Source organism: Brassica oleracea, chromosome C1 (assembly GCF_000695525.1).
Source record: "Brassica oleracea var. oleracea cultivar TO1000 chromosome C1, BOL, whole genome shotgun sequence".
NCBI classification, from domain to species: Eukaryota; Viridiplantae; Streptophyta; class Magnoliopsida; order Brassicales; family Brassicaceae; genus Brassica; species Brassica oleracea.
Window position 1 is genome coordinate 8,136,155 of NC_027748.1, and position 9,802 is coordinate 8,145,956.

Below are 9,802 nucleotides of genomic sequence, written 5' to 3' on the forward strand. Positions count from 1 at the left end.
CATGTTGTTTGTCCGTCCAAGTTCACTCAAGCGAGGATTTGGTGGATCTAATTACTAAGGCGTTACTGACATCCAGAGATGTACTCAACAGGGGGAGTAATACGTGTTGTACTCTTTTTCCTTCACCATGGTTTTATCCCATTGGGTTTTCCTGATAAGGTTTTAATGAGGCAACATCCAAAGTATATTACAAACCACTTCGGAGATGGTCTTCCAAGGGGGAGTGTTATAAACCAAGGTCTGGTGGAAGCCCATATTCGAAGACCCATATTCTTATGTCTTTGTATTTCCTACCACATATTGTATTAGAGTTTAATACTTATGTAATTCTCTATATAAATGGTTCCTTATTGTTTAATAAATATATAGACTTTCCCTTTATTTTCATAACATTATTGTAATTTATAATTGTTGAAAGTTGAGGTTATAGCGTGAAAGATGACATGTTTGTTTTTATATGTGATCAAGTGTGAAATGGCCGAGATAAATCAAATTAATATTTGTACGTGTTTTACGTGCATGGAGTTTAGCTATTATTATTTTCTCGATAAACCTAGCTGGTTCGATAACGAAAGCAGATGATAGAGAAGGGGAAGTCTAAGAATGAATAATGCTCTCATCAATGAACCGTAAAGTATAAAATATATGTCGTGTTTATAATTAAGCAGTTTTAGTTTACTAGCTAGTGCTAACAAAAACTCTTTACCAAGTAACAAAATGTTATAACTAACTAGACTAATACAATGTTACAGCATGATTAACCACGGTCTTTTAGCTGATTTGATTTTTTTATATTTTTTTAATTTTTTTTTTATAATTTTCGGTTAAGAGACGATTTTTATATTTTTTATTTAAGAGACGATTTTTAACTTTTTTTAATTAAAATCTAAGAAAAGTTAAGAATGGTCTCTTATCCAAAGTTAATAATCCCAGTTAAAAGACTGGGATTAATGACGGTGTTAGTAAACCTAAACTGACAAGTGGATAAGAAAGGTAAATAAACATTTTTTTTTCTGGTAAAAATGTAAAGAAGATAGATAGATAGATTGATAATGTAAAGAAGATAAATAAACACGTCGGACCGAAGCGGATGAAACGGAGATGCATAGCTAAAACCGCATATTGGTATAATAATAAATGCGATTTTATTCATGTTTCTGAAAGCTTTTTATAAATTCTCCTCCTCCAAGTAAGATTGATGCTCAGTCCATGTGAGCCTTAAACCACTCCTCGTTAAAGATATCATTATATGGAAATGTTTGAAACACATGAACAGCTTTATTACGTGTGAACAAAAATAAGTATTATGTCGATTATTCCCATGAATTTGAGTGAATAAATCTCCACATAACCATTGTAATAAACCATATATAAGGTGGGTCTCACAACAGGTTTTGGTACACAATCTTAATTTTAACTAAAATCGCCTCATTGAAAATCCTAAACAATGGCCGCAAAAATTAAAGCCAATGGATTGGTGAATGGCCCATGTGTTTCAGTGCACTTTCATGGTATGTGCTTTCTCTATTAGTTTTGGACTTCGTTTTTCCCGCTTAAGTAAAACCAAGGCATCCTGATTTTTAAAAAAGGACAGTAGTCTCTCGCCGTGGCTCAGTGAGGCTCCTGATCGGGGTTTGCCGGAACTTGAAGGGCTGGAGTTTAATGTTTTTGCCCCTAAAGCCATAGGAGTGAAACAACTGAAAAGGTAAAGTCCCCATCGTTTTCCATGTTCATATGAATCTAAATAAAGAAAGAGGTGACATGTGCCGCCATTTGTTCATCTTAAACCAAAATCCGGCCTGAGACGGTGTAGGAGAAGAATCATGGAAGGACTTGGTTGATAAATGGTGGGACAACAGAACAGACAAAGTAGTATATAGTTTACTCCGACATCAAGCACAGGAAATGGGTGAAGAAGCACTTCGGTGAAATGAGTCTCCTACTTAGGTATTATCAAAACTGCCACCAGTCAAGAAGGAACAAGTAAACTGACAGTTATAGCATTATTAGAAACGTTATCTCCACGTAAGTGTTTACAAAAATTCTCCACTTCCATCCGAATTGACTCATTAGAGATTGCATCTGATCTTTGGTCAAAATATATAAACTCAGCACAAAAATAGCAAAAATCTCGAGTAACATGTAATTGGAAAACAACGTTTTGCAAAAGTGTTTCAAGAAGTCAACAGATGCACCAAACAACGTTTAACAAGCTCAACTTACGAAGAAAAAGGAGATGATTCTTGTTCTAATAAAGTAGAAAGAGGATGACTAACAAACTATGTACTCTAATACTTAAATAAAAGGGCTTTCGATACTTCTCTCTCCTTATTCAGCTCATTTCACAGCAGCAAGCATCCATCATGTCTCTCTGTCTTAGTATCTTCTTCCCTGTTGAAACACAATGACCACCTCAGTAACAACTATGTGGGAAATGAAAAAAAAGCAAGATTTATTTACGGTCAAGCACTTACTTGATCAGGTCCCGGTTGGCCTGCTGGAGTATTGTTATTCCAGTCTCCAGCTACATTCCTCTGATCTCCCTGTGGAAATGTCTGATTCTGCTCTTGTCCAGGTCCACCATATCCCTGACCAAATCCAGGATTGGGAGCTCCAGCTCCCGGTGCAGGACCATAGTTTCCACCCCCCTGTGGACCGTAATTCCTAGGCCCTCCTTGGTTGTAACCTCCTTGTGGCCCTTGGTTAAAGTTCCCAGGTCCGCCTTGTCCGTAACCACCTGGTGGTCCTTGGTAAGGAGGCACGGGAGATCCCTGGCCTTGATTGTAACCACCCTGATACGGAGGTGGTGGAGATCTCGGAGGGCCTTGGTTGTAACCTCCCTGAAACGGTGGAGGAGGAGCTTGTCCTGGAGGACCATAGCTCTGCTGAGGACCACCATATCCCCCTCCACCACCACCTTGCATTGGCGGTTGCTGACCATACTGAGGGTTTCTTTGGAAGTTTTGAGGACCGCCTTGACGGTCAGGTCTTTGATTGAACTTATCACGGGGTTGTCTTCTGTTAGGCTGAAATGGTGGTGGCCTGTGTGTGATCACTCCGTTCTCATACTTATCTCCTGAAATAAATAAAAAACGAGTAAACAGAATAGTTATTTACACAGTTCCTAGAGTCAGTTTCTATGTATGATGAATCAAAAACCAAAACTCACCTCCATACTCTTTGTTCGCGGGATCGATGTAGGAATCTGGCAATATAAACACCACTCCGGGTAGATCTGTTCGCAACATCGAACAAGTGAGAATTCTATTCACAGTTTCTTCAAAAATAAAGTCACATAAAAAAATATACCCTTGAATTTCTCTGATTCTTCTTCAGTCATAATCGCTTGAAACCCTTGGTAAGTTGTTGTGCTACAAGCGTAGATCTTCTTTTTGGCCTCTTCCAAGCTGTAAATCAACCGCAAACACCCAAAAAAAAAAAAAAAAAAAAAAAAACCCAAAAAAAAAAAAAAAAAAAAAAAAAAAGAACAAGATACAAAGAACCAAGAGACCAAAGACGTATGCATGCACACAAAAGCTTAGTTTAAAAGAAAAAAATAGCATAATGACATAATTTCTCCTATTTCCAGCTGAGAAAATAATAAATTTAAAGTTTTACAATCATTCATGATACTCATACCCATACATGCATGACTCCAATTGCTCAAAGGCTTCACCATTTTGAATTTGAGATAATAATTAGAATTCGATTTCCTATTCTATAGGAAGATCAAGGAGACTACCATATCAAAACTATAGAAAATAATAAAATAATAAAAGTTTCAAAAAATATCGAGACAAATCTAGAAAAATCTGAGAAGATCAACCAAAATATAAAACTAATGTTTATCTACATATATATTATTCCATATTAATTTAGGAAATTATAATATTTCTATTACTTAACTTTTGAAATTATCCACGTGGAAGCGCGCCTATATATATAGAACCCTAAAGCTTCCCAAAATCCTCAATAGCTTCTTTTTTGTCAAAAGATATGAAAGAAACACATCAATTGTAAACAAAAGGTATAATAAGTCCAAAAGGTGAAAGATAATTCTACAATGCCTTCACAAAGCTTAGCTTATTCCCTGCAAGAATCAAATACACCATATTTATTCTCTGTTTTTTTTTCAGCTTGCAAATTACAAGATCAAACTTTACTATTACGGTCAGCCGTGGTTGCAAATAGTATTTCATAGTTGTCATAAAACAGGTCATCAGAGCCTGATAAAGATAGATATGCATATGGCCTATGCTTAGATAAAGATTGAAGTAATGTAATGTACCTTAATTATTTGGATTCGTCTTCTTGTTTTGTAGTTGTGGCCAGTCTTTGTTCTTAGTCATATATCCTATGGCCTGATAAAGATAGATATGCATAACCGGGCCTCGTGGTCTGGTGGTAAAGAAACTTCGGCTGAGGTGCCCGCCATCACGACTTCGAGCCCCGGCCACAGCGGATTTAACATCCCTTCCGTTGGGGTTCTGGACCCCCTACGGGGGAATAGTTGGGAATGTGACTGCCCAGATACCAGAGTTACCAAAAAAAAAAAAAAATAGATATGCATATGGCCTATGCTTAGAAAACTTTTTCTTAATGTAATGTTAGAAACAAAAACCATAATACGATATCAGAATCAAGAATAAATGTTTTGTGTTCAAAAAAAAAAAGAATCAAGAATAAATGTTTTTTTTACCATTGGCCTGAGCCATCGAACAATAGTAAGGCAGTTCACCGTCGTCCCTCTGTATGAGTTAACGAAATGTACATTAGGAAATTCTTTAAAAGAAAAAAAAAACAAGTTAAAGAAAGAAAAAATTGCCAAAACGGAATAGAAAAACAAGTACATTGTCCATTTGCCATAAATCTTAAAAAAAAGACAATAAAACGCCAAAAAAAAAAAAATACAAAACAGAAGCAAAGCTTCAGACCAATGTATCTCAACTCTTGTCTTAGTTTCTAACTAAAGCATCAGTTTAAACAAAACTCGTACGTATCTCACAAACAGCAGACAAACCCATCGAATGTTATTCCATACACAACAAAACTGAAGCAAAGCTTTCAGACCAAAGTATCTCACTTCCGTCTAAGGTTCAGACAAATGTATCAAACTCTTGTCTAAGTTTCTTCTACAGAGACAAATCTAATTAAATGTAATTCCAACACGAACCTGATACCAAGCCCTGCGGCGCAAGTCTTCTCGTAGGTAGAGACCATTTCCTCGGGAGACAAAGGATTGTCCTTGGGGAAATCCATGGTGATGAGCCAGTGATTGTAATCACATCCTTCGAACAGCACAGTGTTCTCCGTGATCTCATCGCCTTCTTTGTAAAGCTTGTACTGCCTCGTCGAGAACAGCCTCATCGGAGCTCGAGACACTTCTGTGAAACGCCCTAACACGGATCTCTGTAGCACCGTGGACACAGAGAGGGTGACGGAGGATGGAGCAACGGAAGAAGACGACGGAGAAAGTGTGATTGATCGGTTGAGACATGAAGTGGTGGTGAGTAAGGCTCGTCGGAGACGGTGAGAATACATAGCCATCGCTGCTGGAGAGTTCTCTTCGGAATTTTCTGGAGAGTTGACGAAATTAGGGTTTTTGTGTGAGGTTTTACAGTAAGTGAATAAATAGTAATTGCCTTTAGTGGCCCTTATATTTTCAATTTGTTTTAAATTGAGCTCTAAAGTTTATCAGTTACAGAAACATTATTGGGCCAATAACTAAGGTCTTAATGGGCTTTAATCCGCGAAGCTAAGGAGCTAACTAACGCTGTCGTTTTTGAAAGACGGTTTCTTCACAACTGTTTCTCCTCTCTGTCTCTCTCTCTCTCTCCGGCAGCCGTGAAACCATGTGGTCGGCGACGCTCGCTTTCCCTTCCTTTGTGGCTTCATCAACTTCTCTACCAAGCTACAAAAAACCAAGACTTCCGAGGATCCAAGCTTCGCTATCTAATTACCCTCTCGCCAGCAAAATCATGGTCAGAAGTAAAGTTTCTGCCTTTTACCCTATCTAGCTTCTCTCTGACGATTTGATTATGTTTTAATGGTTAATGGAGTATTCTGAGTCAGGATTGTGGCTGTAACATGTGATAGTTTCTGGAAGTTTTACAACTCTGTTCTTCTGCTGTAACAATCATCGTGAAATTGAAGTTCAATTTGGTGATTTCTCTGTATTTTCTGATGTTTATTTGCTTTATAATCTGCAGACTTACCGTTTTCCACAAGTGAAGACTTTCTGCAAAAGGAGTTTTCAGCTTTTGGAGAGATAGCTGAAGGTGTGTGTTTGCATTATTTCCTCTGTTTCTCGCTGGTCTCAAATCCAACATTGGGTTTAAGAATAAGATCAACTATATAAACTGTTGGTTAATTGATATAACTTTGCTCTTGTGTCTTTGTCTTTCAAAAACAGTTAAGCTTGTCAAAGATGAGTCAATGAAGAGATCAAAAGGTTATGCCTTTATTCAATACATGTCTCAGGACGATGCCTTTCTAGCCATAGAGACCATGGACCGTAGGGTAATAAGCTTAACCTTAATTGGATTTAAGCAAGTTTACATTTTTTAATTAACCAAAAATGTTTCTTTCATGTTTTAGATGTACAATGGGAGGATGATTTATATAGACATTGCGAAGCCAGGGAAGCGTGACTTCCAACAACAGCCGAGGACTTCTGGTCCCCCTGAGAAGCTCCAAGTGCCAGAAGAATCAGCTAGTAACGAGGTCGCTGATTGCTGGTATTAATTGTTAGGACCGAGTTCAGTAAACTGTGTCTGGATTTGCATAGAAAACAATGATCAAATATGGACACATGTTGTTTTTCACTACTGATAAACAATCACCGACACGGTTCCAATCACATCTCTATCAGTTTCTACAACCACCACATTGTTGGAAACATTAGTCACAGAACTCGCAGGTATCTCTCCGGACTGCGCGAAAAGCGAATGCTGGTAATGGTTTATCCGGTTAGGGAAAACCAAAACCGGACCAAAATCAGCGACCCATCTCGTCCCATTACCTGAAACCTTCGCCTTCCCTGTCGTTGATTTCAGCGTCATCCCTTCCACATTGTTCTGATCAATCACAACTTGCTCAACCTCACGAAACTCTCCTTCTAGCTTAACAATCGGGAAGTTGTGTTTTGGATCGCCGCTAAACATGTTGTTAACGATGTTCACACCGTGAATCTTCTTCCCATGCACCGATCTCAACGCGATGTTCGCATCTCCCAAGAAGAGAGCGTTTGTGACGTGAACGTGAACAGGATCTTCGATGACTATACCTGTGTAGTCAAGGTAACAGTTGTCTATCCTCGTTAAATGAGACTTCACTAGAATCCCTATCCCGCCAAACCATGTAGCTTTGTTGTAGCAATGCACGCCCGTGACCATATTCGCCTGGCCGTTCAGCAAGATACCGATCCCGGCAGAGAAGATTACTACGTCGGTTATGGCGTTATCTGTACTAGAGATATCGATACCTGTCCCGGAGAACTGTCTTTCTTGTCTGTCTCCGCCTACGGTTGAATGTTGTCCCAAGAAGGTGTTTGAGATGTATGTCTCGTGACCTCCCTGGACTTTGATCCCGTGCGTTGTGAAGTGGAGGAAGTAGCAGTCTCTGATACGGATACGAGCTGAGTTTACTACCGCGAGACCCCCACCTCTGAAGCTCGAGTCGAAAAGAACGTCTTTGAAGGTCACATCCTCAAAGAAGATCCCTGAGTTCTGGTCTTTCTGCTCGGAGCTTGATGCCACGAGTTCTACCAAATGACGATCACCGGGAAACACTTCTGATGCTCGGAAGGTCCCTCCTTTTACCTGGATTATTACACTCGAAAACATAAGTAAAGACTTAAACTTAATAGTAATAAAATAAAATAAAAAATATTTAAACTTTTTATGAAAGTTCTATAAGCAAAGATTCTAAAAGGACTAATTAACCAGGAGGTTTCCACCACCGGAGGAAGGGAACCGGAGAGGTTTTCCGATCTTGTAACTGCCACCTTGGAGATCAATAACAATGCCACCTAGATCAGTGACACGTGGCAGCATGTGAAGCTCAATGTGCAACTGAAAAGCATCGTTTAAAGCTTCAAGTATTGCGTCACTGCTGTCTTGTCCACCTGTTGGGTCAGCTCCGTAGCTAATTGGGTATATAACTCTGCCTACCTGCACCAAACCAAACCCCACACGCTCACAAATTACACACACGTGCATGCATATATCTGTGCACGTACATACTGAAATGTGGGGAGATGCTTACCATTTTGGGAAATGGAGATGAAGGGGAAGACACTGGTGGGACAGTGGGAGCGACTGCTAATCTTTCTTGGATCTTGTCTTGGATTTCAAGAAGCTTTGTCATGTCTCTTCTTAAGGATATTGTCTCATCTAACTGAACTGAAACCGTGATGAGAAACAGTAACAAGCAAACAAAGCAAGAGTGTCTCATCTGGTTCTCTTGATGTTTGCCTTCTTCTGGACGACAGAGAGAAAGAGAGAAAATAGGACTGATTTATAAGAAGATGCAGAGGTTGATATGAGCGTGTGTTTAAAGGTCATTGTTTCTGTTGTTTATTTTTTGCTTTATTATTCCAATGAACCGACTCTAATTCCAATTTATTAAACATAAAGCTTCTAGGTGTTTTTGCTTTATTCATAAGGAAATGCAAAAGACTCGAAAAAGATCAAAGCATGTTGTTGGTAGCAGCTGAAGTTCATAAAGTTTAAGAGTTGGAGATGACTGGCTGATATCAAAGTGATTTTGTGAGTTTTTAATCATATAATTTGCTTTCTTAATTTATGTTTTATCATCTATTATGCATCTCTCATGTTCTCCTAATTTCTACAGCATCTATATTATTAAAAGAGAAGTACCCATTTGAAAATGTTCTTACTTCATTAATTAAACTCCCTATTTTTTTTTCTTGTCTTTTTCAGTTGCATTTATGAAATATCTTAAAACTAATAAAACTGCCTAATTTATTACTTGTCTTTTCAGTTACATTAATGAAATATGCTTAAATGAATTTTGTCTTTTTCAGTTACCTTAATGAAATATCCTTAAATAAATTTGGACATAATGTCACTTAATCAACAAAAAATATTCATGAGTTATTCTTACGTGCATAATTTTAATAATGGAGATCTTAAAAAACGTGCATCATTAAAATGTTACCTAAACCATACATCACTAATATATAACATGCATCAATAAAACTAGAATTTGACTCACATAATTGTACGGATATTATTTTCAGTTGATTAAATTAAAAAATATTTATTTATTCAAAAAATATTTAAGAATGACTATGTTTTTAAAAATTATATGGTATTATTTGCTCATAACTCATTTGTCATTTGCTAAATTGTTAGAAATAAAATTTTGGCATAATATAACTCAGTTGTCATTTGCTAAATTTATGATTTTTATTCATATTTTTTATTATTTAATTATAATATTTTCATTTTATATTTGAAAGAGAAATGAATTTTCTTTCAAACAATATTTTTGTAAATGTATTTTTTAAAAAATAATCAATTTAAATTGTTATTATCATTGAATATAATTATTTTTGACATAATTTGAGTTTTCGTTTACATCAAAACTTATCATATTTTAGGATAATTTTAATTTAAAATGTAATTTTCATATTTTTCAAACAAATTCTAAAAATATTTTTTTTAATATTTTGTTATACTTTTTAAAAAAATATTAAGTTGCATTTCAAATAAAAAGATAAAGATATTAAAAATATTCTAATTAAAATATGTAAAATTTAATATAATTTTAAGGAAAT

The 9,802-nt window shown here is 36.7% G+C and overlaps 3 protein-coding genes across 3 annotated transcripts; 1 reads left to right on the forward strand and 2 right to left on the reverse strand.

The window, feature by feature from the left end:
- Positions 1-2,116: 2,116 nt before the first annotated feature.
- Positions 2,117-5,606, reverse strand: LOC106305957 (multiple organellar RNA editing factor 1, mitochondrial-like). Its single transcript, XM_013742397.1, has 5 exons — positions 5,174-5,606; positions 3,310-3,407; positions 3,170-3,235; positions 2,475-3,076; positions 2,117-2,391 (listed from the first exon to the last, which is right to left on the reverse strand). Exons 1-5 carry the CDS (start codon positions 5,545-5,547, stop codon positions 2,377-2,379), a joined length of 1,155 nt encoding a protein of 384 aa, XP_013597851.1. The 5' UTR covers positions 5,548-5,606; the 3' UTR covers positions 2,117-2,376.
- Positions 5,607-5,781: 175 nt separating this feature from the next.
- On the forward strand, positions 5,782-6,859 carry LOC106306026 (glycine-rich RNA-binding protein 4, mitochondrial-like). The gene is made up of 4 exons (XM_013742480.1): positions 5,782-5,988; positions 6,210-6,278; positions 6,413-6,519; positions 6,598-6,859. Exons 1-4 carry the CDS (start codon positions 5,853-5,855, stop codon positions 6,742-6,744), a joined length of 459 nt encoding a protein of 152 aa, XP_013597934.1. The 5' UTR covers positions 5,782-5,852; the 3' UTR covers positions 6,745-6,859.
- On the reverse strand, positions 6,809-8,547 carry LOC106305950 (polygalacturonase QRT3-like). The gene is made up of 3 exons (XM_013742385.1): positions 8,266-8,547; positions 7,944-8,171; positions 6,809-7,820 (listed from the first exon to the last, which is right to left on the reverse strand). Exons 1-3 carry the CDS (start codon positions 8,452-8,454, stop codon positions 6,825-6,827), a joined length of 1,413 nt encoding a protein of 470 aa, XP_013597839.1. The 5' UTR covers positions 8,455-8,547; the 3' UTR covers positions 6,809-6,824.
- Between the last annotated feature and the right edge of the window lie 1,255 nt (positions 8,548-9,802).